A 26,514-nucleotide genomic window follows, 5' to 3' on the forward strand; every position below is an offset into this window, starting at 1 on the left:
ATTCACTGAGATTTCATTTTCCATTTCATGGAAACAGGATTAGATTATTGATAGTCTTTGCATACATACACTTAATTTCCTTTAACCTTTCTTTCCTTTCTTCACCGTCTCCAGTGCCTCCGAATCCAACTTAGCCTACTATAAGATTCTGATTTCTGCTTCCATCCATCACGAGCTCGACCAGAGAATTTTTTTTCCAATTGTTATAAAAAATCCAACTTTTGATGGATGGAAAGGAGAATTCAGATTCTTTATAGTCACAAAAAATAATAAGAATGGCTTATCTACATCCTGCACAAAAGTCCACAAAATGAAAAAAGGTGATGATCACTTTGATCTTTAAATTATATTATAGCAACTCTAATCATGGTTTCAAGTATCGGTGTTATATTGGTCGTATCAATTGTATCGTATCAGTATTGGTTGAGATTGATTATCGATCCCTAATCAACCTGAATCGGTTATTCATATCGTTTCAATGGTAAAATAGTAAAAAAACATATTTTTTTTTCTGAAAAGTAAGAAATAAAAATATCCAATACACACCGATCCTCTTCAATATCGATCTGGATCAGATTGATATCAGCAGAGGCTGATACCGATACGATACTGAGAACTAAATCCATGACTCCAACAGCCCAACAAGTACGGGTGCAAATTGGTTCAATTCGGTTTGATTTTTAAAATCAAGGAAGGAAGGGGCTCCCACGACAGCTGGTGAAGAAAAACGTTGGGAGGGGATGAGGGTGTGCGCATATGGGTTTAATCAGACTCCGCATACAGTCGATCCGAAAACAGAATCAAGCCCAGCCCGACCTCAGCTGACCCGGTCTGGGCTTAGACCCGGGGACCCCAGGTTGGGCCTAGGTTTCAGAAACCCGGGCCAGCACAGCCTGGTTGCACCCCTACTCAGTGTAGGGATTAATTGTTTGTGTTCTTAATATGCCACCACCTCCACACGCGCACACAAACAAAACCTGAATCATAGATTAAGAAATTAATATAATTTATGAATGATGAGGTTTTATGAACCCAAGTGATGGGAATGAAAGTATTTAAAATAATATTGGAGGAGCTTTCAGAGACTTGGAGAGTTAGGGAAAAGTTTGGGCACGCTGCTATTGTCCTCAATTTCTCTCTCTCATTTGAAAATTACCTTATGCTTCTCTCATTTCAATCCTGTTATTGGTTAAGCTGTTAGCTCCAGAAAAATTAGTTGTGTTCAACCTTCTCTTGACTACATGAAAAACATGCAAAATATATCAAAAGTGGAAAGAGAGGTAGATAAAAAATGAGGGCAAAACAGATAATTTGATAGTCTAAATGGCAGATCAGTAGATAACTAGAGTGCATGGACAAGATGGGCAAGGTGTAAATTTGATTGAAAATTGAACAATGGGGAATGTTGAATGAACTATTTGTGATATTAAAAAATAAAAAATTCATATAACACATAGTTATTCAGATGTTTGTTCATAAAAAAATTACATATGTTTAAAATTTATAATTCGGATAATTTATAAGAATTAATAACAATTCAAATGTGAATACAAGAGGGAGCGATTGGTGCATTGATGCCAATCATACATCCAAAAAAAAAAAAAAAAAAAAAAAAAAGGGAATAGATGATGGAATTTGATCCCCTGGAATGGTTCTTCTTCAACCCAAAAAAGGGGAAGTTTTTATGATGGAAGAGAACAAAGGTGAGAAATAGAGATTGTCTATGTTTGGGAGGGATAATGGAAATGGACAAAAAATTCATGTTTTAAAAATTATATTATAATTTATTGGATGATAAAATTTCCCTATTCCCTCATGAGGAAGTCAATTTTCCTAATATTTGATTTGCTAAGTGTACTGCTTACTTCCAGGCATAAGGAAGTAGATTTCTTCATCCTTTTAGATGCAGAAATTTCAAGCCCTGACCCATCCTCATGCCCAAGGTATTTCAGCTCAAGTCTGTTCAGGCTAAGGGTGAGTTCGAGCCGACATGGCCAACTAACACCCCTAGTCTGACACATCTTGATAAAAATTGAACTCAGCGTATTAACAACCTTACGTTTTTTATGCGAACAGGGCCAACTTGACATCTCTGGAGCAATTCCTTCCTTCAAATGTGCACACAACTCAAAAGTGTCTGAATGAGAGGGATTCCCGTGAGCTAAAAAACAAAGAGTGTTGGGATAGGATACCTCTCGTGTATATGCAAAAACTGGTAAAACAGAAAAAACAGGAAAAGAAAAGTGGGTGTTCCTTCCTTGTATCCCAAAGCTTAGGATCTGGGTATTTCTTCCCTAACAAGAAATCATCATGGCCCGGTAAACTTTCTTTTTCCAAAGTTGCAACCTAAGTATCACTTTTATTACCCAAAAAATAAAATTAAATAAAACCAAAGAATCACTTTACAAAAAGTGCTAATGAGACTATTTATATGTAACAAGGGTATCATTATTTCATGCATTCAACTCTAAAGTTTAAAACCATATCACAGCCAACATCTTAGCCTCAGTCCTTACTGTTGTCCTCTCCATTGTTTTTAAGAAGAAGAAGAAGAACAAGAAGAAGAAGCAACATGGGCAAAGGTTGTGTGGATGGACAACTAGTTACAACATTGTATGGTTCGCCTGTTCCTTTGATTGGCCTCTACATCGCAGCTGCAACTCTGGTATGCTTCTTTTGCATGACTTTTGATTTGGTATATGGATTATTCATTCGAAAGAGGCCATTTCTGCCATGTAAGTTGTTCAGTATGAACTCATTCACCATGACAGTGTTAGCAGTAGCCACTAAAATCCCAGTTGATCTTACCACATCCATGCCAAGAGCTGAGGATCAGCTCTCCAAGCTCACTGGCACTGCATTGCTATGCACCTCACTTGGGTTTTATATGCCTTCACTTGGGACCATGGGAACATCTGAGCGTTATGGCAATTTGGCTGCATTGACCGTGATAGTGATTACTATGGTTGTTAATGTGTGCATGCAATTGGAAACTGGTCTCATCTTTGCCTTTGCTATAGAACACATCACAGTCATGGTCTGCATCTTATTATTGCTTTTGTTGATGTGGTCATCTGCTATAGCATTTAAAGGCCAAAAAGAGTGGTTCAAAGGTCTTCATGGACCTAAAGTTTCTAAAGAAGCCAAAAATGCAAAGGATGTACAGGGACTAAGAAAACTATTAGTGAAACTCCATTTACTCAACTATACAAGCAACCCTCAGACATTGTTATGTGAAACTTCGCATCATCATGCTTTCGGCTTACTATGTACCCTTTCTTCAGCAATTGTCTTACAAGCCATGATTAGGTCGATTGCCCTGAAAAATCTGAGTTTTTGCGGTACCACCGATGTTTCTGACTATAAATGGTCGATTCCCATGGTGATTGTGGCTCAATTTCTAACCATTGTAGTGGGGACATTTTGTATCATCTATAGATGGGTTTCTTTTGTCAGCCACACTGACAAGAAAGATCTTTGTGCACATAGACTTTTATATTTTTTCCCAGAAAATGAATTGGTAGATCTGAAGTGGAAGATCTTACCTTTTAGGTTCCTCAACAAAAAATTCTCAGTTGTCTTTCTAGTTGCCAAAGACTTTATCATGGATGTGCTTATACAAACCCAAATCATGTTGTATACATGCAGCAGTCGCTTCATTGGATTCCCAATTTACACTGTTAAGACATTCTTGGAATATCATGGTATCTGCTTCCATGATCAACACACTAATCAGGATATTGATCAAGAAAGGTATAATTCAGAAGAAATATTGGAGTTTATATTGTCATCTCTGAGTGTAGATCCTTTTGAGAGTTGGATTAAAAAAATGGCCATGAAAGACATTATGAGATGGATAAATAATACCTATAAGATGGACTGTCCAAATCATCTCTTCCAATTAATATCAAAATGTCCTGCTTCATCTAGATTAGAATGTGGCCTCACAAGAGAATTACAAGCTAGTGGGGAAAGCTTGATATGTAGCACAAAACAAAGTGCTACTAATGTGGTTACACAACTCATTGAGGGTAGTCATGGAGCACAACCAAAGTTTTTGAAATCTATTATGTTAGAGTACGAGCTTGAGTACAAAGTTTCATGCATATCATTGTTGGTCCTTTCAGGAATGCTTGCAGAATTTATGCCATCATCCCGCAGAGAATTTCTAAAGCAAAGCTCCGAAGCCTTAGATGAGTCATTTTTTGAAATCATTTATTATGTTGACAAGAAGGCTCATACTCCAGACCTGCATGCTGAAACAAGATGGACATTACTAAAAGATTTGTGGGTTCATTGGGAGAATCCAAACCATTGGTTTCGAACTGAGATGTTCTCCCATGTATTCAAGAGCTGTTCATTCAAGAATTCCGAGGAATCTGAGTTTGAGTTACCTCATGTCTTTGAGCTTCTTTATGGTGCAATTCTAGCCACAGGAGAAATTATCAGTGAAAGATACCATAACCTCAGTTACTCATATGAACCGATGGTGGTTGATGTGCAGAGGGGCTTGATTGCAATTGAAATATTAATCATTTTGAACTTCATTAGAGAGAAGACTTATGGATCTGTCAAGGATCTATTTGATTTCTTGGAAATGTTTTTTATAGAGATGCTCTATTTTACCCTCTCTGGTCTCCCACTTGCCATACTGAATGTAATTGATGGATATGATCCAATGGAAATAGGTGAAGGAAGAGTGAAAAAAGCCTTGAAATTCCTTTGTGAACTTGAGTTGTTAGGGGACAAAATCAAATGGTCATGGCCAGAATCTGATACTAGAAGTCGAGCAAATAATGTTGTCAATAACGCTCAGGTTGAGCCTGGCCAAACTAGTACCACTGCTATAGCTGCTCCTGACTGTGGTTCCGAAGTTGAGGCTAAGGTTTCAAATGTTGTTGATGGAAAAGTTGACAATGGTGAAGCTTCTCTTGCTGCTGCTACAGATGATGATGATGATACAATTAGAGAAGTTGGGTCTGATGAGATTGTTTGAATCACAATTTCAGTGCTTCTTCTGAATGCTCAGTTATATAGGTTTGCCATTCCTGAATACTACCATTGTAATTTATATTTTTAATTAAGGTTTCTAGTAGGGGTTATGTAGGGGTGAAACAGGGCCGGGTTTCTTAAAACCCTAACCCAACCTTAGGTTCAATAAAATTTAATCTACGCCCAACCCGGCCCTAATTGACCAGTGCCGGGTTGGATCGGGTTGGGTTGACCCTAACATCTACAATGGCTGGATTAAATTTGATAGACCTGTTTTTGCCATTCATATCCTATTTTATAGAAAAAATAAAATACCAATAGGGGCCCTAAATTCTACTATAAAATTTCAGGGTTAAATTTTGGGCCAGGTTGGGCCGGGCTAAGGCGCCAACTCGAGCCTAACCCAAACCTGACACAAGGTTGGGGTTTTTCAACCCTAACCCACCCTCAGGGTCAGAAACTTGGCTCAAATGCTGATTAGACTCAAGACAAATTCAAATTGTCAGGACCAAACTTTCATCCCTAGTCTCTAGTATCATGTCATGATATTCATTTTAGATTAACTTTGTTGTTAGCACAATGTAATCCTTTAGTTTTCCTTGTGGCCTTTTTCTTTGCTTTTATTTTGAATAAGTTTCAATTAATGATGTGAATAAATCACAGGTAGACCTTCCCAGAAGAGATGTATGATATGCATGGATTGATGGCTCAGACTTGGGGATTGGGTTGGCTTATACAATTCCGAATCAACTTAGCCAAGTTTTCGTCAGCATTGGTCCAGTTACTGCAAAACAGGGGTAGGCCACAAGATTATAGATATATGATATATCAAATTTAAGTTGAAATATAGTGTTATGAGAATAAAATGTATAATTTCAAGGGGGTATGTAAAGGCTTCTTTTCATAACCCTTGAAAATAGGGTGTTGTATTTGGGCATGGGGAACGTAGATGGGCAGTGTTTTTTCTCATTTTCATTATGCACGTATATAATTTTGGTGACTAGGGAGTTCCATACAAAGAAGGACCACTTGTGCAGTGGATTGCAGACTGTTATGAGGAGGCTGGATTTCATGATATTGCAAGATTTATTCTGTACTGAGATTGAGTTGAGTTCTCGAACTCCCCCCCTCTTCCCTCCCTCCCTCCCTCCCTCCCTCTTTCTTGTGTGGTTAAAGGATGTTTCAATTTTTTGTTTGCCTGTATAAATATTAAAAATCCTTTGAAAAGATCAATTCTTTGTTTATGGACACTGTTTTCCTTCACCGCTCAATGAAGGAAAACACAGTCAAGATGTGATCTCGCATCTCCCCTTAATCTCCCTCTCTTATTGTACTCTATACAGTAGCCCATAGTTCACTGTGGCCTCAAGATGGTCCTTTATTTGTTCTTGTAATTTTTTTTTTAAATAAAAAAATATATTAAAAGAGCAGGAAGAAGACAGTCAAAGACAAGAGACAGCCAAATTAGTGAGAAAATAAGAGGCATTACACCAACCTTAGATAAGGCACAGAAAAAGAAAATACAAAAACTATAAGGTGAAACTGAGAATTAAGTTTTGAAAGGTAAGTAGCACAGGGCAAATCTTATAAGCACAGATTTGGACACATCTTGATATGAAATCTTCATACAAGTCAATTTTAGCTCCTTACTTTGTCATCTTATTAAGTGATGTTGCTGAAAGTGGTAACTTTCTAGAAAGCCTTGGACAGCTGGTAAAGCTGTTATTTTGGGTGGATCCACTTTGATCTTTGGAGGGGATGACTCAAGCCCAGCTTCTGGCCCACCAGCCTGGGTTGAGACCTGAAACCTAGATTGGGCCTAGGTTTAATTGTTTAATTAGATGATTAAATTTTATTATTTTTTGTGTTTAAATTCAGTTAAAAAAATAGATTAAAGATTCAAATTTATTATTATGGAACCTATATAGATATATATATATATATATTGATTCGGTTGAAATCGAAAAAACCTTCTCCACTCCTCCCCTAACTCTAATTATTGAAAGATGTGTAAATTTTGTTTCTTCGGATACCTAGAATGACACAATTTTTTGAGACCCAAACAGTTGAAATCACATTTCTTTCTCCTATTTCAGTTCCCAAGCTATAATACACTTGATCATAGACACCCTAAACAAAATTTGGAACACATGATCCATCTCTATCATATATATATGGGCTACCAAACAACCTCTCTTTGCCCTTGAGATCACGTGTGCTTCATATATGTTTAATAAATCTCATCAGTAATTGATTATTATAGTCTTTGATTAATAAATAAGACATGTTTTCCTCTCTCTCTCTCTCTCTATGGATTAGTTAATTTGAATACATGATGAATAGCTATCGATGTGAATATTTGCAAAACTAAATGAGAGAATCCTACATTGAGCACATCTTTTATTGTCTTAAATCACATAAGATTCATGTATTTGACTATTTGTAGGTCCGCTATCAATATATAGATATATATATATATATATATATGGTTCTTACGATCAGATAATATGGCTGCTTGATTCAAAATTTTATAATGACTTCTTATATAATTATGTTAAATAATTTTACCATGAAAACGAACATTGATAATTTTTACGGTGACATTTAACAACGTATTTTATGTCTTGAAAACAAATATTGTCCGCACCTATCGGTCATGGAAACATATCCAATGGTTTCTCAACCACTTGAAAAATCATAAAACAAAGGATAATTGATTCAAAAATTTCTATCCATACATCTAATGACCATTATATAAAGAAGAAGAAGAAGATGAAAGATGATAGGCAAAGGAGGTTGTGTGAATGGAGAACTGGATACATTGCAGCTGCAACATCGGTATGCTTCTTCTCCATGTCTTTTGATTTGGCATATGGATTCATTCAAAAGAAGCCATTTGTGCCATGTAAATTTTTCCCTTTGAACTCATCCACCATGACTGTGCTAGCAATAGCCACAAAAATCCCACTTGATCTTACCACATCCATGCCTAGAGTTGAAGATCAGCTTTCCAAGCTCACTAGTATTGCATTATTCTGCACCTCTTTTGGGTTCTATATGCCCTCACTGGGGACCATGGGCACATCTGAGCGTTACAACAACTTGGCACCATTGAGTGTGATGGTGATTAGTATGGTTGTTAATGTGTGTATAGAAATGCACACAGGTGTGATCTTTACCTTCACAATAGAACATATCATCATCATGATCTGCATCTTAGTATTGCTTTTGTTGATGTGGCCATCTGCAACAGTATTTAGAGGCCAAAAAGAGTTTTGGAAACCTAAATGTAAAGGTATGTTGGATAAACATAAAGAGAAAGCAAATAATCTACTGGGATTAAGAAATCTATTAGTGAAGCTCCATGTAATCAACTATACAAGAAATCCTCAGACATTGATATGTGAAACTTCACATCATCATGCATTTGGCTTACTCTCTGCACTTTCTTCAGCAGTTGTCTTACAATACTTGGTGAGGTCGTTCGCCGTAAAAAATACTTGGTTATGCAGTAGTAGTGGTGTCTCCGACTACAAATGGTTGATTTCCATCGTTATTATGACCCAATTTCTAGCCATTGCAGTGGGGACTTTTTCCATCATCTATAGGTGGCTTTCTTTTGTCATCCACAGTGACTGGTCTGATATCCTTGATGCACATAAAAATGTTTACTCTCCGGAACTAGAGTTAGAATATCTAAAGTTGAAAACATTATCTTTTTGGTTCCTCAGTAGAAACCTTTCTAGTGTCTTTCTAGTTGCCAAGAACTTTATCTTGGATGTGCTTATATGGACCCAAATCGAGTTGTGTACATATAGGAGTTTCTTCATTGGGCTCCCAGTTTACACTACTAAGAAACTCTTGGAATATGTAATTTCACATGATTGTATCTTCCATGAGCACACTAATCAGGATATTGAAGAAATGTTTACTTCTACATAAAAAATGGAGGAGTTTGTAGTGTCATCTCTGATGTATGGTGGCAATATTTTTGACAGTTGGATAAGGAAAATGGCTGTGAAAGACATGATGAGATGGATAAATGCATATAAGGTGGAGTGTCCAACTCATCTCATCCAATTAATAACTAAATTTCGCTCTTCTACTTCTAAATCACAATGTACATTGTTCATAAGAAAATTAGAAGCTAGAGGGGAAGATTTTGTAAGGAGAGATAAAGAAACAGGTTTTCTTGGATATGCAAAAAATGTCAAATATGTGTACAGAGTATCATGTATATCAGTCTTGGTTCTTTCAGGATTGCTTGCAGAATTGATGCCATGGTCCCACAGGGAATCTTGAATTCACAGCTTAGAAGCCTTAAATGAGTCATTTGAAATCATTTATTATGTTGATCAGAAGGCTGATACTCCCATCATAATAGATGAAACAAGATGGACATTAGCAAAAGATGTGTGGGTTCAATGGCAGAATTCTAACCATTGGTTCAAAACTAAGATTATCTCCCCTGCAACCAAGAACTGCTCATTGAAGCAATCCGAGGAATCTGAGTTAGAGCTACAGCATGCTCTTGGGATTCTTGGGGACTCTTTTCAAGCTATAGAAGAAAGTTTAGGAAAATATTTTAGTAACTCATTTAAATATTATTTATATGGTGAGTCCTTGGCTGAAAAGCACCTGGGTTTGATTGCAACTGAGTTTTCTATCATTTGTAAATTCATACAAGACCAGAACTATGAATCGGTTAAGGATCTATTTGATTTCTTAGAAGAGAGTTTTGCAAAGATGCTCTGTTTTACCCTTCAGAGTCTCCCATTGGCTATACTAAAGGATATTGATGGAGATGATCCAACTGAAATAGGTGAAGGAAGAGTGATAAAAGCATTAAAGTTCCTTTGTAAACTTGAATTGTTTGGGGAAACAATTGAATGGTCATGGCCAGATAGTGATGACCTCTCTCTTGGTCAAGCTGGACTTAACCAAACTAATAGTACTATTGAAGTTGCTCCTGACTGTTTCAGAAGTTGAGGCTAAGGTTTCAAATGTCATTGATGGAAATGGTGGCAACAGTGATACTTCTTCCCTTGCTGCTACTGCTACTATTTGTGTTGCAGATGATGATGATGATGCAATTAGAGAAATTGGATCTACGGGAACTTGGCGGCATTGAGCAATGATTAATATGGTTGTTATTTGTTAATGTGTGTATACAAATGGGCATATATGTGATCTTTGCCTTCACACAAAAAGAACAGACCATAATCATGGTCTGCACCTTAGTTTTGCTTATGTTGATGTGGTCATCTGCTATAGCGTTTAGAGGACAAATAGAGGGCAGTGGGCCTAATTTAAGAAAGATGGTGTCTAAATATATAGGTAGTAGTGCCAAGGGTCTGCAAGTTTTAAAGAATTTGTCAGTGGGGGTCCATGTACAAAACCATACCAGCAGAAGTATGAATCGATTACGGATTTATTTGAATTCTTAAGAGATGTATTTCGCAGAGATCAATGCTCTGTTTTACTCTCTATCTCTCTCCCCTGCCTCCCATGGCATACTAAAGGAGATCGATGGAGATGATCCAACAGAAATAAGTGAAGGGTGAGAAGAGCCTTGAAGTTTCTTTGCAAACTTGAGTTGTTGGAAATAGTGATGGTTCCCTTGAATCAGCTATTGTTTCTTGTGCTGCAAATCTGAAGGTGATGATGATGAATGATGCAATTAGAGAAATTGTTCCTTTGTTTGAATGACAATGTCATGCATCTTCGAGAACTATTGGGAAAATCTGGGATAAAATAAATTTTGAGATTTAAAACTGTAAAGATTTCCCAGACTCAAATAGGAATAGGCATCTCGTCCTCTCTCGGATCGTCCCTTTATTGTCCCTCTCCTTAGTTTTGATGTATCCTCTTTGGTTGTGTTTCTTCCCCTTCCCCTCTTATGGTGCTCATTTCTTCCCTCCCCTGGGTTTTGTTGTATCCTCCCCTTTTCTAGTGGTTTAGATAGTTGAGTTTGGGCTTTCTCTTGGTTTGCTGCTTTGGCTTGTTGTTTGCTTACTTTTTTCCGTTTAATTAGAATGAGCCCTCTTCATAAGAATATTAGAAGCCACAGGGGAAGATTTTTTATTTTTTTTTAAATAAGAGTACAAAGTTTCATGTGTATCAGTGTTAGTCCTTTCTGAAAGACTTGCAGAATTGATGCCATCTTCCCATTGGGATTCTCTGATGCACAGCTTAGAGGAATCGTTTGAAATCATTTATTATGTAGACCAGAAGACCACTGATACTCCCATGATACAGGATGAAACAAGATGGACATTAGCCAAAGATCTGTGGGCACAATGGAAGAATCCAAATATTGGTTCCGAACTAAGATCATCTCACCTGCATTCAGGAACTGCTCATTGAAGAAATCTGAGCTAGCTACATCAAACCCTTGAGGCTATTGGTAATGCTATTTAATCTATAGAGAAAAGTTAAGATCCAAATTTTCATGACCCATTTTCTAATTCTACATTTAGTGAATCATTGGCTAAGAAGCACATTGGTTTTACTGCAATAGAAAATATAACACAACCATGATTATAGAAATTTTATTTTTGTTTTAAATTTGATTTGATTTCTCTTCTTTTTTTCTCCCTTCACTTGCAACAAGATGAAGCTATAGTGTTTCAAAAACACCTCTGTATTAGAGTGGGCATCCCTAGAGTAGGGAAAACTACCAAACCAAGCCTAAAGTTGTTCATCTGCCTTGGTGTTGCACTTGACTATGGGGAAGTGTTTCTTGTAGGGGAAGTGTGGCTCCTACACATACACGAAGGCGAATGAGAGTGCACAAAAATACATCAATAGAGGCATCATTTTTTCATTTCATGGAAAGCGAGCTAGTCACTTCGTGCCTCATGTGTTAGGGTGCAAGGGCCACATTCCCTCAAATAAACTATTTACCCTTTACTTATAGTGTACATTCTCATATATTGCAAAGAATTACACGTGGCTAGTGATGAAAGCTTTTCACTAGCTTCTTTGTTGTGTGATGGAGATTTCTAATGAGAGAGAAAACTAATTGGTCGGCTAATTAGTGATCCAAGGGTTGGGAGAATTTGGGGATAAGTGCCCATGTACTGAGATGGATGTCTAAAGTCCTCCAAACTCTTGATTCACTAATTGAGCACTCAATTAATTGCCGAGAAGCCAAGTCCTGAATTAGGTTAGTTATTAATGGTTATGGAGGTAAAATGAGGATGAGATCCCAAATACCTTTGTTCTAAGATTAGTGGGAATTGGACCCCACGCCCCCCTCTCCCCTAAAAACGAAAGAAGTCTTAAAATAGAAACACAACCTTTTTAACTGTCATCTAATTTTAAATAAACAATAAAAAGTCATAAATCAGGAAAACACTTCTAACTCCTATATCTAAGGGCAACCCATGAAAAGTTAGTTATTTCTGTTAACCCCCAGTCCATGTATACCAATAACATTTGTATGTCAAGGGTCTATTTGTCAATACACAGCAATAGTTGTAGCTTTAATTACCAAAAAACCATTTACTACCCAAGATAAGTGTCACTTCAATCTCCATCCCCATCAACCCACTAACGAAATCCTCCTCCCTCCTTCCCATCTTTCCTTCTACATTGTCTTCCAACAGCTCCAAGGAAATTCTCCTTCCTCATTTGATCTTCATTTCTACCATTCTTTCATGGATAGTACTACAAATGGAAAGAGAGACAGAGATGCAACACTTGAAAATTATGAATGAGATTAGATTGAAGAAGAACAGCATAGGATCTAAGAGCATCAGAGACCCACACATTAATAATGTTAATGATCTCAAGTACACAAGTTTGAAGGACATCTTACCGATTTCCCCAACTAAAAATGTTCCCAATTTCGACGCCAATGGATACGACATTGCTATACGAAATCAATTGGTGAAACAGGCGGCGGCGGCTTATCTTCAATCGGCGGCGATACTCTCAAGTCGCAACCAGAATTGGCTGGTGAGGTTCTGGAGGAGGGAAGCCATTAGAGTTGCTTTGCGTTCTTATTGGCATGATTATGTTAGAGATCCTTTGGAAGCTTGTGCAAGGCCCATCTATCAGTTTCTCACTAGTTTAATTAACAGAATTCATGTTGTGTGGACTAGAACTATAATTCCTTGAGAAGAAGTGATGATGGATCTTCTCAATTAAGGTAGAAGTTTCTTTGTTTTTTTTTCATTGAATTCATTTACTATCTGTAATTATTGAATAAAAATGTAAGTGAAGAAAAGCTGTGGTGAGAGATGCATGGTCAGCTTTAGGGTGGCATGTTTGCTTGATTAAAAACGGGAGGAACGAAGTCTGAGTCTCTTAGGCTTTGTTTGGTAATATTTCAGAAAAATATTTCTGGGAATGAAAAAACGGAATAAAGCGTTCGGTGCATTTATGGTGTGTTTTATTTTTTTCTTAAAAAACAGTAGAAACGAGAATTGACGGAACGACAAAAGATAGTTTTGTGGTAAAAAAAAAAAAATGGCATTTTGATATAGAAATTAGAATTTTCGTTTTTGACACGAAACGTTGTTTCTGAACAGAAATGTTACCAAACGCAGCCTTAGGCTGTCATTAAGAAATGGGTCGGGCCATTAGATTTAATAACTGGCCCATCTAAATAATTCTCCATCTATTCAAGTCAATAGGGAGCTACTTGATATTGTTGCGTACACCTAGATACGTGGAGAAGTGGAACTAGGATGTAAAAAGATTCCCATGTTCCTGGGCATACACAACACCATCGGATAACGTTCTTTCTCCCAAAAAATCGCTAATACACGTGTAGGAATGTCAATTTGCATCCTAAACCAATCAGTTCTATTGATTGGAAAAAACCAAAATAAACATTTATTAGTTTCGCTTTGACTTATTTTTTGGATAAGAGATCACTACCTGGTCGCATGGTTTCTACATTAGCGTGAGGCCATGAGAACGTACTCAAAGGCATCAACATTAATGGGTTTTCTTTATCTCAAGAAAGGTAGAGTGTATAAATTTGCATGCTTTTGTGTCTAGGCACAAGAACCACATGACCGAGTGGCGTTCTCTTTTTTTTTTCCTTGTAAAGATTAAAAAAAAAAAAAAAAAACATAAATCACCTGACCAACCAAAACCGAAAACCTACTTGAACCCAAAAAATTATTATTTTATTTTTATATACCGACGACATATTCTGCCTTTTCCTTTTTATAATAATTTACAAGCCGATATTAAATCGATAAGAACCTATTAAACAAAGCTAATAAAAATCCAAAATGAAATGGGATCGAAACCATAACCAAAATTGAATCTTAGGTCTTTTTTATTTTTTCTTAAATAGAGTTGGGAGGATGTTGGAGAGATTGATTGAGTTTGGAGATATTACTCCTTTCCTGTCCTCTGTCCAAATCATCTGTTGCAACTATCATGTAACTGAGGTGGTAATTAGAGAGATAGAGAGAGATCTGTGCTCCACCTTTTGGGAGAGAGAAGAAGGCCAATTATTAAAACCAATAGAGGGAGAGGAAGAAACACGTTTATTGGATTGAGAATAAGTTTTTTCACGTATGATGTTGTGGATGTGTTATTAATGTATGATATGCCCTACAATTTGCATGAACAAAACTTACGTCAAAAACCATCTCAGGTTCTAATATTTTTCAATTTCTTTCCCAACTAATTCTTAATTATTTTCTCTGGGGGGTGGGGGGAGGAGTGTGACCCTTGTGGCCAGATATATAGGTGGCCAAAATGATTAGCCAGTCCCCCATAAAAGGAAAAATGATGCATCTATTGATGCTTTCTTGTATGTTCCCATTGGCACTTGCACTTCACCACAAGAAACACTTTCCCAACAAATCGGAAAAAATTTCTAGCACAAGCATTTTTCTCCATCAGATGATCAGGGTCCTACAGTGGGAACCATTAGATTCGTAGTCTAATGAAGTAGAGTCATTGGATTACATGGGATCAAATGTCTCATACCATAGAGTTGTCATGCATTGTCATTCGTTCTTCTTCTTCTCCTTCTTCTTTTTATTTTTATATATTAACAAAGACCTAAGAATGAGAGAATTTATTAAACATCTAAACGAGAAAGCTCCAATATAAGATTTAAAATATCCTCCAAAATTGGGGACTTTCAAAAACACTGATGACCAATGCCTGATTCAAAACAGAATGGATAATGTTGTTGTAGATTTCAGCTTAGCTCAGGCTTGCATACAATAGACAAGAAAGTGTCCACTCGAGGGAGTTCCGATGGATGAGGCTTTATTGCCTAAGTTAGTCTTGGGTTCAATATTGAAAGAGCAGTAGGGAGAGGGAGAAAAAGAGAAATCCCTATAAGGGGTGAAATACCTTATTTATTCTTATCGGTAAGTGTTTTTGAATTGGAGAGTCAAGTGCTTTTGAATTGAAGAGTCCCTTGATTTGTGATTATTTGTTACGTATCCTATACTATTGGTGAATTGATATTATTCAGTATCAGATAGCAACATTCAAAATCAAGAAACATAAACAACCTAGCAAGACCATGCGGTTTTATAGGGTTAATATATTAATCCAATCGAGACTATTAAGTTGAAAGATAAAACGAAGAAAAACCTTGCAGTGCCTGGATCAGATTTCTCGGGAGAGAGGGCGATAGGTCATCATTACAATCTGTGGGTCCCATTGATTACACCTATCAAAACCATGCGGTCCTTTTATTTGACGAGAGAATCCCTGAACAAAACCGGGTTTAAGGACGAACCGAGGGGTCCTCACTCCTCCCTCTGGAGTCTGGACTCTTCAGTCGAAAAAGAAAAATACCGAAAAGGCTAAAACCGCAAAAGCGAGTGGCTACTTTCGCAAAATCGTACGGCCCAACCCCACATTTTAGATGACTTTTCAGTAATGCTCCGCATGGCAGAGGATGCACCCAAGTCACAGGTCGGTTAAACAGTACATTGACGGCGTTATCAGAGAGTGCTACAGAAGACCTGATACCTGAAAGCTACTGTCTGCCCCGTCAAACGACGGCGCATAATACGTTATTTGTCTACTTGTCGGGTCGCTCTCTCTCTTTCTTTCTCTCTCTTCTGCAAGTCTATTCTTTTGACGAAAGTTAAACAGTTGTGTCACCAGAGGGTGAGTCACCCAATCTACTTAAAGACCAATAGATGGTATCCATGGATGTTAATTGCTTCGGTTTTTGAGTGTACGATGCGATTCAGTTTGATTCACATTTATTTGTTTGAAATTAAAATCGCACCATTTACTAAACGATTACATTTTCTGAAATCCTAACTATTTAGTAAATGATTTTAGTTCCACAATTTTTAAACTGTATCGATTTCATAATTTTGAGCGCAGTTTATTCTATATAGTATCTAAACGGTTAAGAATCGATTTACTAATTTATTTGCATGCTTACTAAAATTTGCTTTTGTTGAGAAATGTTTCAATCTTGTATCAAATTAAATGAGACAATGAACAAGTAAGGATTTAACTACATACTACATAATAGGAGTAAATTATTGAATAGACTGTTGGACAACCTCTATTGTTCTTAATTCTTCCCTAAATTAAATCATTATGTTTTATTAAAATAATCAAATATTTAATTGTTATATGGGTTAATAGGATCGGTTTACAGGATTTGATTTTCACGATGTCAATTTGATTTGAAACTAACAGGTTAAACGGTTAAAACCAACTTGACCCATTTAACTAATCGGTCTTAAATTTGAAACCAGAACTGAACCATTTATTAAACAGTTTTGTGGTTTCGATGTAAACGGCTCGATTAGGTTTTGGTAAACGGTTTCGATTTCAAATTCACATCGTTAGACTATCCAAGGGCAATTTTGTAAGAATGCTCATTTTTGAGACATTCCTCTAATACCTTTTTAACCATTTTGATTGATTAGTTTGTTATGTATGAGCTACACCCAATCAGCCATACCCTTCCCCATGAACGTCGGTTTCATTGCAAGCTTCTCTCTCTCTCTCTCTCTCTCTCTCTCTCTCTCTCTCTCTCTCTCTCTCTAGTCTCTACAGGAGGTAAGATTATAAATAAGAACACAGCATGCGTTAAAAAGAGATCATTAGAAAAACAGCAACACTGAAGAAGCCCAATCCGTCAGAGCTTGCCGGGTCCAGAAACCCTAGCAGGTCTGAACCTGATATCTTTCCTTCTCTGCTCGCTGTCTTTCTCTATCTCTCCATCTCCATCTCTCTGTCGTTCTTGTTTATCGTTTTCGTAATTTCGTATGCCGAAGAGTGAAGACTTTGAAAATCTTCTTTTAAGAACCCACACAAATCCTATAAAATGATCCACCCCTTTCTTTTTTTCTGTTATTAGAAAGCATTTGATTCAGACACCCGAAGCGACTGTCTGGGAATTCCCTCTCTGAGATTCTTAACTTTGACGCTACGAGTACATCTTGGATTTGACCTCTACTGCTCTTCTATGATTCCCAAATCACCCTTCAACCCTTTATATTAATCTCATTATCCTCACTAGCTCCTCAATATACAACACCATCTCTTTATCTCTTCTTCTTCTTCAGTTCTTGAGTTGTTGTTTGGTTTGGTATCTTCAAGAAGAAAAGATGATGCATCTCGTGAATGGAAAGGGATTGCAGTTGCAGGGGAATAAGGGGAATGGTAACCATGTGAGGCGGTTGCCAATGGAGCTTGTGAGGACGTACGAGAAGATGAGGAAGTTGGCTTCAGCCAATGCAGTGGTGGTGTTCAGCATAAGCAGCTGCTGTATGTGCCACGTCGTCAAGAGCTTGCTATTCGGCCTCGGTGTGGGTCCCACCATCGTAGAGTTGGACGAGGAGAAGAACGGCAAGGAAATGCAGGCCGTACTCTACGGCCTCGTCAGTGACGGAGAACAACCATTGCCGGCCGTATTCGTAGGCGGCAAGTTCTTGGGTGGCGTTCAGACCGTCATGTCCTCTCATATCAATGGAACTCTCGTCCCTCTCCTCAAAGACGCCGGAGCTCTGTGGCTCTGATCAAAGAGAATATACATTTACACGCCTGACATACCTCGCCAGAATAATTTTATGTTTACGTCTCTAACCCTTAAGTTATTAGCTCTGTTCTTTTTTTTTTTTCCCGGTCTTTCTTCATGTGTCCATGGTTGTACAGAGTACAAGCTAGATTTTCCGGCGTTTTTTATTAAGAAATTACCAAATTATCCCCTCTGTGCACCAACTTAGATAGATTCTACAAATGTGATTGACGAGAAAGGGGTGAGAGCGAGGGTAAGTTCGTCCGAGAAAAATAGATTTACGGACGTTGCTTTCTTTTTCCGGTGAGTTGCAGTGTTTGCACTACGTAACGAGAAGGCAGAATACGGAGACTGGACTCTGGAGTCTCCAGAGAGATTTTTAGTGTAATTACGGAAATGCCACCATCATGATTAAAGCTCCAGAGTCTTCTTCATGAGAATCTCAAGGGTTAATGCTACGGTGGTACTGTACCCCTACAGTGGCACAGCTGTAATTTTAGATTTGTGAGTCCATAACTGAAGATATTGGAGTTATTTCTGTAGGGAATAAATAATTGACACGTAGCACCTGAAACGGTTTCTTATGCTTGTGTGAAGCGACTCCAGGTCACCATCCTATAACGGTTTTATTATTTTATGAGGTAAGAGAAAGGGCATGAGTTACGGCCTTAATTACAGAAATCCTTTCATTCTTCACTAGGATGGAAGCCCAAGAGGGCAGCCACGGTGCGCATCCCAGCTCCAAAAGGAGTGGGCGGCCGGTGGTGGTGAAAATGAAAGAGGAGGAAGGGTTGGTGGGGGAAAGGATTGGATTCGAATTGATGGTGACACGTGTTTGATGTAAAATGTTTGAATCTAACAATTGATGGGGTCACGATGATCTCAATTTAGAAGGGTCAATCAATTGGGCTTAATTAGTTCTTACCAATTTGAAGTTTCACACAATTTTCATCTTTTTAGGTTAAGGCAAAAATATGTTTCTATTTGATCAATTGATTTCTAGTTCATGCTCACGGTAATTGAAATAATTAGATTATAATCGGGTTCATTGCATAAATGCACTATAAATTGTCTTAAAACAGGTCATAAATAGTCCTTAAATGGACTATAATTAGGCTATACCGTTATATAAAGTTAATGGGTTGATCGGGCTATAAACAGTTACTAATTGATCGATCACAATAGCCATTGATCCCAATCAAGAGATCCAGGCCACTACCTTGCACCAAGACCACTCAAACAAGTTATAATCAGTTGGATCGGTCTCAAGCTGATCAGCCCTACTGGTGCAAGGCCAACTTTTGACACCCCTGATCTCAATCATCTGTTTTCATTGTTTTGATGAATCTCATTAAAAAGATAGTGACTTAATAATTATGCACATATATGATTGTCTTACTACCTTTGGACAATAATATCCTTTTTTTTTTTTATATGATTACATACATATATATAGCCATGCATAAAACCTTTTGTCAAATCATAAAAAGAGACAACAAAACAGCCAAAAATCTTGGGCTTGAACGAGAACCGGTTGAGAATACAGTGGGGCCAAACACATTGGGGGTCCCAACTAAAACTAAGGAGAGAACCATTAGAATTTTATTAAAGGGGGGAGGATTTTGAACGGTTGATAAATAGATAAATTGCCTGATGATTTCGTTGCATCGGTTCATGACTTCATGGCTTCATGCTAGCTGTGAGTCTGTGACTGTGTATCCGCTAGTTTACGCATAATGCACAACATAGTCCTATTAGTCCTCCAAAGGACTCCAAGCGTATCTCTTCTTACTACACCGAAGATTCCATTGTAGATCTCTCTGTACGTACAATGTAGTGTGTGGCTGTGTGATTCATTTATAAAAAAATAAAAATAAATAATAATAAATAGTTTCTCTTCCCTTGGAGGCTTGACTTGACCATGGCTTTCACATTACCTAAATCGGAAACGTGTGACCGAAGGTGAATACTCCCTCCTTCTGGCATATAATTATTTCTATTCAATTTTCAAGTATTTGACTGAAAACATAATCATTATTATCCTCTTTTTTCTTTTTCTCCTTAAATCAATTAAGTAATAATCACCTAATCGATAGCCGGTGCACCTCATACAATCAACTTGATCCTTCCTAAAACCTTGGTAAGTACAAAGGTGAAAACATCCTTGGTAGTGAGTGCAACGGTGGTACGATAAGCATCGGATGATCAAGATAACCTTGGAATATGTGTTAAGATGTTCTTAGTCATTCGATGTTCACTGCAAAGAATAACCGTTCAATCCAAAACATGACTTTCTACCCAAAAGAAGAAGGAAGTCTAAAGCATGATTGAGAAAAACCTATTACCACCGGGGTTTGAAATATCAGATCGAATTGGATTGGATCAACTAATATGTTCGGTCCCATCTAGATTGGAATCCATTAAGGTTGATCTTGATTCCATTAGGAATCCATCCTATGGGATCTTCAATGCTCTTATCTTCCATATGATAATTTTTTTGTTGGTAGAACTCCATATGACACATTGTGATTGCATTAAACATGACTAGTAGTTAAGAGTACTTTCAAGCTCACTCATACATAATATTTGGGTCCCAATTCAACTGTCACATGGCAAAAATGAGGGCCTTGGCTAGTTATAGCGGACGAATCTCAAACCTTCAACCAAGTACCGGGTGTTGGGTTGGGGAAGAGGGATTAAAAAGAGTGTTGAAATCTAACATATTTATCCTCGAAAGAAAAAGAGAAAAAAAACCTTGTCAGTCTAGCCCAAGAAACATTCAAACTGTGCACGATGTTAAAAGACTGTGCTGCCTCCCTTTGATATGCACAAAATATCTTCCCACACACCATCCTATAGACCTAGGGGTGTCAATTCTTAAACCGAACCGGTAAAACCGACCGGACCGAACCGAACCAAAGCCTTATTGGGTCGGTTCGGTTTGGAGTATTGCAACCCCAAAACCAAACCGAACCGCACCGAAAAACCAGATGAACCCAAAACCAAACCAAACCAAACCGGCTCAAAACCCGGACCAAAACCAAAACCAAACCAGTAAGAAACCGAAACACTCCAAAATTCATTAAAAAAATCAAAATTTGCATAGTTTTGTAAACATTTGTATGGAAAGTCGAATCCAAACTGGGCCAAAAACCAAAACCAACCAGTTACAAATCGATTTAAGAAACCGAAGACAAACCGAAACCAAACCGCACCGAAACCAAAACCAAACCGAAACCAGAATTTCCTTACTGGTTTGGTTTCGGTTTCGGTTTCAACTTTCCCACACAGAAACCGACTCAACCCGGACCGAAACCGAGCCGGACCGACCGATTGACACCCCTATATAGACCTGCTAATCCGGTGAAAACTTTGGGAACAGTTTTTACATGTTTAAGGTAGGAATTTTTTTTCCCACATGTTAAATTTTAAATGCCAAAAACTATCAATTGGCATATCAGATGAGGCTCATATTTTATGAACAGGTAAACCCTTCAGTCATGTAATAATATGTCACGTTTCCACACATTAGAGTTTGGTATGTGAAAAAATATAACTTTGAAATTCCAAGGTTTGCCGTGGTTGAAATACTCTAGGCATGCATTAACATGCACGAGGATGTGTAGTCATGCATGGAGGAATAGAATAGCCCCATTAGCTACCACATGGCAAATGAATAGTAAGCAGGTGCGGGATAGTTTCCTAGCACGAGTAAAAATCATTTTCTATAATACAGTCATGACAATTGGCATGTGACTTGTAACTTTCGTCCACTCTCTCCTGTTAATCTCTACCCTCTCTCTCACTCTCTCTAAAAATATTTTTCAGAATTTCTTAACCAATGGTGATGTGATGCTGGAGGAGAGAAGCTAGGTCTGCAATTGAATTAGAAGATTCCAACCTCTCTTCCCAAGGGTCCATCAAACAGTGACTGAAAAACATAACACATCAATATGCTTCTCTTACCTGGGGTGCCAGAAGCTTGTGTGATATTTGGACCTCACAAGGGGTGTTCCAGATGAACCCGAACAAGGTCATAAAATGGGTCTGGGTGGACCAACAAAATATGCAATGGAGCAACTCCCTTCTGTGACCCATCACAAGTGTGTACCTTCTCATGGCTCGTTCCAGGTCAATGCCTTTCTGGAGGAGATTGGATATCCAAAGCAATTGGCTTGCCTTTTCAATGATTTGGTGATGATGATCCAATCAGCTGGGAAGATTAGATTTCCATTTTAAGGCAAACAAATTCCATGGCTTCGTAGAAATCAAACTCCACAACTTTAGCTAGAGGTGTGAATTCCTAAAGATCAAGGGAATTGAGGAATGGAGATCAAGGATGCAACTCACATAATGTCCAGGTATCTCTACTTGATAATCAGAGCAGTTACCAACTGTTTGGACTCCTGCAATCCGCAAAAAGCCTCAACAGAAAACATAATTCAGAATGTATTCTCAACCATATCCTGGGCAAACTACAATCATTACTTTAAGAGACAAGCATATATTTATCTATACCATGACACAGAAATGTATCATCTTGCTAGTTCTATATTTCCAAATCATATTCATAAGGGAATCTAGGACAAATAAAATGGGAACCATTTTTTGTATATGGTACATGTAATGAGGAAAAGGATGCATCAACGCAGTTCCTAGAACACAACCCTGGATCAGTAGGACAGCCTTACTTGTGATAACCAGTAGCACCTCCCCGCAGCATGTTCTTCTATCTTTTCCTGATGTCATTTAGAAAATCGATTTTCAACTGAGAAGGGTGCACAATCAACTTTGAGGCTAGTGCCCAACACCATATCAGTAATCATTTCGGCAGTACCAAGAGCCTGAAATATAGCCAATAAAATGTAAGAACAGCAATAGACACCGAGTCATTCCTTTTAAGGTGATAATACAGCTCAAGAGGTTTATGCTGCCACCTTAGGCAGATTATCACCCAGTCATGTTAGGGTCATTTAAGTCCATTGCAGGTATCTGCCGAGGGTCATGGTAGGTCCGCCACTTTCTCCTCTCGGATCTCCACCATGAACCTCAATTCAAGCCTGAAATGGGCAGGAAAATTAATCCAGGGGTGGATCTGCCTCAGGTTGATTCTAAAACTTTTCAGAAGGATGACAGGAGAAATAGAAAGATTACCAGGGATAGACCTCCTCCTTCATGTCCCGTTGCAATTAACAGTTTTGGTATAGCAGGAACAGGCCCAATGATTGGCCTCCCATCAGGCACTATGATCAGTAGATTGTTATACATTCATCAGTTCATTGCCTTTTTTAAAAGTAGGTTTGCAGCCAATTTTAGTACAATGACAATCCATATGGTCCAAGAAACTGAATAAATAGTCCATTTGACACGTTAATATGAAATATGTACTTACTATAAGGCCGCAATCCCACCCGCACTCTTCTGCTCTCAGCAAAATCATTTAGCGATATTTCTCTCAGAGCAGGAAAGAACTCCCTGGCACGATCCCATATGCGGTTAATGATGGAATGATCTACTACAGTACTGAACCCAGAAAACTGGCGGCTGCTCCCTGAAAAAGAAAAGGTTATAGAATATTTAAAAAGGAAAAAAAAAAATCCAGAGTATTCCTGTTAGGACAGGAAGCCATACTGATACTATCTGTATTGCATGCAAAGGATACCTACATTAGATAGCAGGTCATAGTAGACTATTGTTATGAGGAAAGAAATAATCATGTCTAAAAGGAAGTGGTGATCGCTTCCGATATTGAGTATTGGGCTCTTGTAACTTCAAGGAACTTGGGAATTTTACAACCCAACCCCTATTAGGTTGTTATACCCACCAGATCCATCCTAATATTTTCTTATTGTGAAAAGATATGCAAATAAGCATTGAGAAGAAATCTGTACATCAAAGCTTTTGCCCTAGAATATCTCTTTGGATGGATAAAAAAATTGTAGGTCCTTTGCCAGTGCATTTCAGAGCCAGGGAGGATGGTCTCTCCTCTTCCTACACTAACTTGACCTGCCAAGAACAATAGTTCATCCATCACGAACCAAAAAAAAAAATTTTATCCATCAAGAAATGAAATTCAATCTATAATAATGTAAGTGATAAGACCTAGGTATAACCTAAAACTAAAGGGTACAGGATGAGAGCATATTGGTCATATAACTTAAGTCTAAAACATTTTAGTAAATACTTGGAGAGCTTTCAAAGACTAGAATAAATAATACTACAATTATATTGACTGAAAAATATGCATTTATAAAGAAGGGTTGAGAAATGGTCTATTTTAGATCACCTTTTGACCCAGAATATCTCTTTGGATGCATAATCAAATTCTAGGTCCTAAATTCCCTAGTCATTTTTCAGTGTGCATAAGAGCCAGGGGATTCCTTTGCTAGCTCAACTATGCCCCAAACAATAGTTTATCAACTAGAAATGAAATTTAACCTGGAATAACAAAGCTCTAGGTAGAAAATATTAAAAAAAAAAGGGGGGGGGGGGTGTGGAGGGGGAGGGGCACAGGGTGAGAGCAAGTTGGCTGTAAAACTTGGAAGTAAAAGGAATTTTAGACGATATTCTCGGAGCTTTTGCAAGACAAATAATTAAGGCAAAATTATAAACCTAGGAAATCCAAATCATAGTACAGTAAACATAAAGAAAAGATGAGACACCACAGGTTTTGAAGTTGCAGAGGGGGCCATGGCATGTATAAGAAGCAAATGAAACCGAAGCATGAAATTATGACATCTCTGCCAGGGAGGAAAGAAGGAAAACTAAAATAAATACAAGGATAATGAACTTGAAAACATTGAAGCACCAAGCTTGAAAAAATTAAAGAGTAGGTATCTGACAGTTACCAAGGACAAGGTTCCCCACTGGGTCCATGGTGGCTGTCATTGAAATGGACAAGTTCTGTGCATCATCAGCGACTCCAGGCACAGAAGACGGAGGATGCAAGGCAGTTTTTTGATGGCTAACATATCCAACCTCCATCAGACCATGATTCAGACAAAAGGAGTTGAAGTTCTCTACCACAAGGAGATGGCCCTGGGATATGGGAACAATAGAGGCTCATCTTAGCTAGAGTAAGACACAATGCCATTCATGTCACTAACAATCAAAGCAACAGAAGAAATAATGAAATTTCAAAAGAAGTCAACTTTTTATAAAGGCATTTAGCCTTTTTTGCACATGACCACATCAGTGAATTCATATTAATGAAACTACAATGAAGCAAATGTACGGGTTTTCTTAGCCACCATTGTGATTCTCTTGCTATCATGAAGATTGAAAACACATGTACGGTCAAGTGTTGACCTTTGTTTTCATTTGGCACCAAAGAGAAAATATGAAACCATCGTGAACCTAATGGAAACGTTTCCAATCCAATAAAAAAAAAATATATATATATATATATATATATAAATACATAAATGAAAAATATTTAATTAAAAGAGAATAAATCAACAAGTCCACTTTGACAAGTCAATGAAATCTGCACCAACAATTTTGCAAGAAACTGGTGCTGTAAAATGCAGCTGGTAAAATATGCTCCATTCCCCCAATAATGGAAAACTGAAAAGAAATGTCTTCCTATAACAGGAGATCAAACAAAATTGCAAGAGGGGGATCCAAGGTGACACAAATCGTGGAGGAAAATTTCCCGGTTCCTTATTGAACCATATTTTTACCCAAACCAGGCCAGATACGCGATTGGGATTCTTGGTAATTTTAATTATCTTTTTACGGGAGTGTTTAATAGAGTTAGATTATGTAAGAGAAAGTTCCTTAGTTGCTTTAGTTCCCTTAGATGAATTAGTTTCTATTTTATACAAGTCATATGAGTCTTCATAGTATCTTATACTATTTTATATGTATATATATAGTTGTAAACTTGCAACAAACAGATTGAATAATGGAATAGAAAGTTTGAGTTTCATTGAGTGTGCCTGTGTGCCCTGTGCTTGGGCGTGCTTCTCTTCCTTCTTCTCCTGAACTTCTGGTCTACGACTTCACTCTTCCTTGTTTCAGGTACGATTCCTCCATTCTGCGATCAGTACCTTCAGTACCTTTCTTCTTCCTTCCATTTCTGGTGCTCTTTTATTGTTTCCTAATCTTCATCTTCTTACTTTCCCTCCTTCATTCAAGTTCTGAAATGCCTCCAGTATCCTGTTCTACTGGTTTCCTCAGGGAGCTTTTGATCTCTCTCAAATCACAATCTTTCAACGTCAACTCTTGGGGTTTAATGCTCACCTTAGAGATGATCAAAACCCTAGAGCTTGATGCCCTCATACCACCCTACCAATAGAACTAAACCAGAACTCAAATCTGGCTTGATCTTTCTGCCCATTATGACTGCAGTTGATTACTATGTTGCTGAATCATTAGCTGGAGCAATGGAGTTACTAGCTCAGAGTGCTAGCAACCTACCTCTGGTTTTTCAGGCCCATCCGAGCTTATTTGGTGAAGTTTGATTAACTGAAATCCCTGCTGGGTTTCCACCTCCTTTCCAGTCAGGAGGTTGAAGACGACACTCCTACCCCCCCCCC

General features: G+C 37.8%; 4 protein-coding genes across 7 annotated transcripts; 3 read left to right on the forward strand and 1 right to left on the reverse strand.

The window, feature by feature from the left end:
• Positions 1 to 2,471: 2,471 nt before the first annotated feature.
• On the forward strand, positions 2,472 to 6,223 carry LOC122059428. The gene is made up of 2 exons (XM_042622206.1): positions 2,472 to 5,037; positions 5,656 to 6,223. The coding sequence occupies exon 1, from the start codon at positions 2,573 to 2,575 to the stop codon at positions 4,994 to 4,996; it is 2,424 nt and encodes an 807-aa protein (XP_042478140.1). The 5' UTR covers positions 2,472 to 2,572; the 3' UTR covers positions 4,997 to 5,037; positions 5,656 to 6,223.
• A 6,328-nt stretch (positions 6,224 to 12,551) lies between these two features.
• On the forward strand, positions 12,552 to 13,228 carry LOC122058760. Its single transcript, XM_042621432.1, has one exon. The coding sequence runs from the start codon at positions 12,670 to 12,672 to the stop codon at positions 13,114 to 13,116; it is 447 nt and encodes a 148-aa protein (XP_042477366.1). The 5' UTR covers positions 12,552 to 12,669; the 3' UTR covers positions 13,117 to 13,228.
• A 4,097-nt stretch (positions 13,229 to 17,325) lies between these two features.
• Positions 17,326 to 18,120, forward strand: LOC122058725 (glutaredoxin-C9-like). Its single transcript, XM_042621394.1, has one exon. The coding sequence runs from the start codon at positions 17,565 to 17,567 to the stop codon at positions 17,973 to 17,975; it is 411 nt and encodes a 136-aa protein (XP_042477328.1). The 5' UTR covers positions 17,326 to 17,564; the 3' UTR covers positions 17,976 to 18,120.
• Positions 18,121 to 21,621: 3,501 nt separating this feature from the next.
• Positions 21,622 to 25,184, reverse strand: LOC122059251 (glycine oxidase-like). 4 transcript variants are annotated; one of them, XR_006134009.1, is made up of 6 exons: positions 24,823 to 25,184; positions 23,367 to 23,525; positions 23,129 to 23,217; positions 22,666 to 22,818; positions 22,325 to 22,380; positions 21,629 to 22,187 (listed from the first exon to the last, which is right to left on the reverse strand). XR_006134009.1 is itself a non-coding variant. In XM_042621940.1 (4 exons), the coding sequence occupies exons 1-4, from the start codon at positions 24,956 to 24,958 to the stop codon at positions 22,720 to 22,722; spliced, it is 483 nt and encodes a 160-aa protein (XP_042477874.1). In that variant the 5' UTR covers positions 24,959 to 25,182; the 3' UTR covers positions 22,400 to 22,719. The 4 variants fall into 4 exon arrangements, 1 of the variants encoding a protein (XP_042477874.1); XR_006134010.1 differs by having other exon boundaries at positions 21,622 to 22,398; XR_006134008.1 differs by having other exon boundaries at positions 21,623 to 22,380.
• Between the last annotated feature and the right edge of the window lie 1,330 nt (positions 25,185 to 26,514).

The sequence above is a fragment of the Macadamia integrifolia genome, chromosome 13 (assembly GCF_013358625.1).
Source record: "Macadamia integrifolia cultivar HAES 741 chromosome 13, SCU_Mint_v3, whole genome shotgun sequence".
Taxonomy (NCBI): domain Eukaryota; kingdom Viridiplantae; phylum Streptophyta; class Magnoliopsida; order Proteales; family Proteaceae; genus Macadamia; species Macadamia integrifolia.

Coding starts and splice junctions, on each gene's coding strand:
- LOC122059428 (XM_042622206.1), top strand. CDS start 2,573: ATGGGCAAAGGTTGTGTGGATGGACAACTAGTTACAACATTGTATGGT.
- LOC122058725 (XM_042621394.1), top strand. CDS start 17,565: ATGATGCATCTCGTGAATGGAAAGGGATTGCAGTTGCAGGGGAATAAG.
- LOC122058760 (XM_042621432.1), top strand. CDS start 12,670: ATGGAAAGAGAGACAGAGATGCAACACTTGAAAATTATGAATGAGATT.
- LOC122059251 (XM_042621940.1), bottom strand. CDS start 24,958: ATGGAGGTTGGATATGTTAGCCATCAAAAAACTGCCTTGCATCCTCCG. Junction 23,218..23,366: donor GGTGGGATTGCGGCCTTATA/GTAAGTACATAT, acceptor TACTGATCATAG/TGCCTGATGGGAGGCCAATC. Junction 22,819..23,128: donor AAGGAGGAGGTCTATCCCTG/GTAATCTTTCTA, acceptor GCTATATTTCAG/GCTCTTGGTACTGCCGAAAT.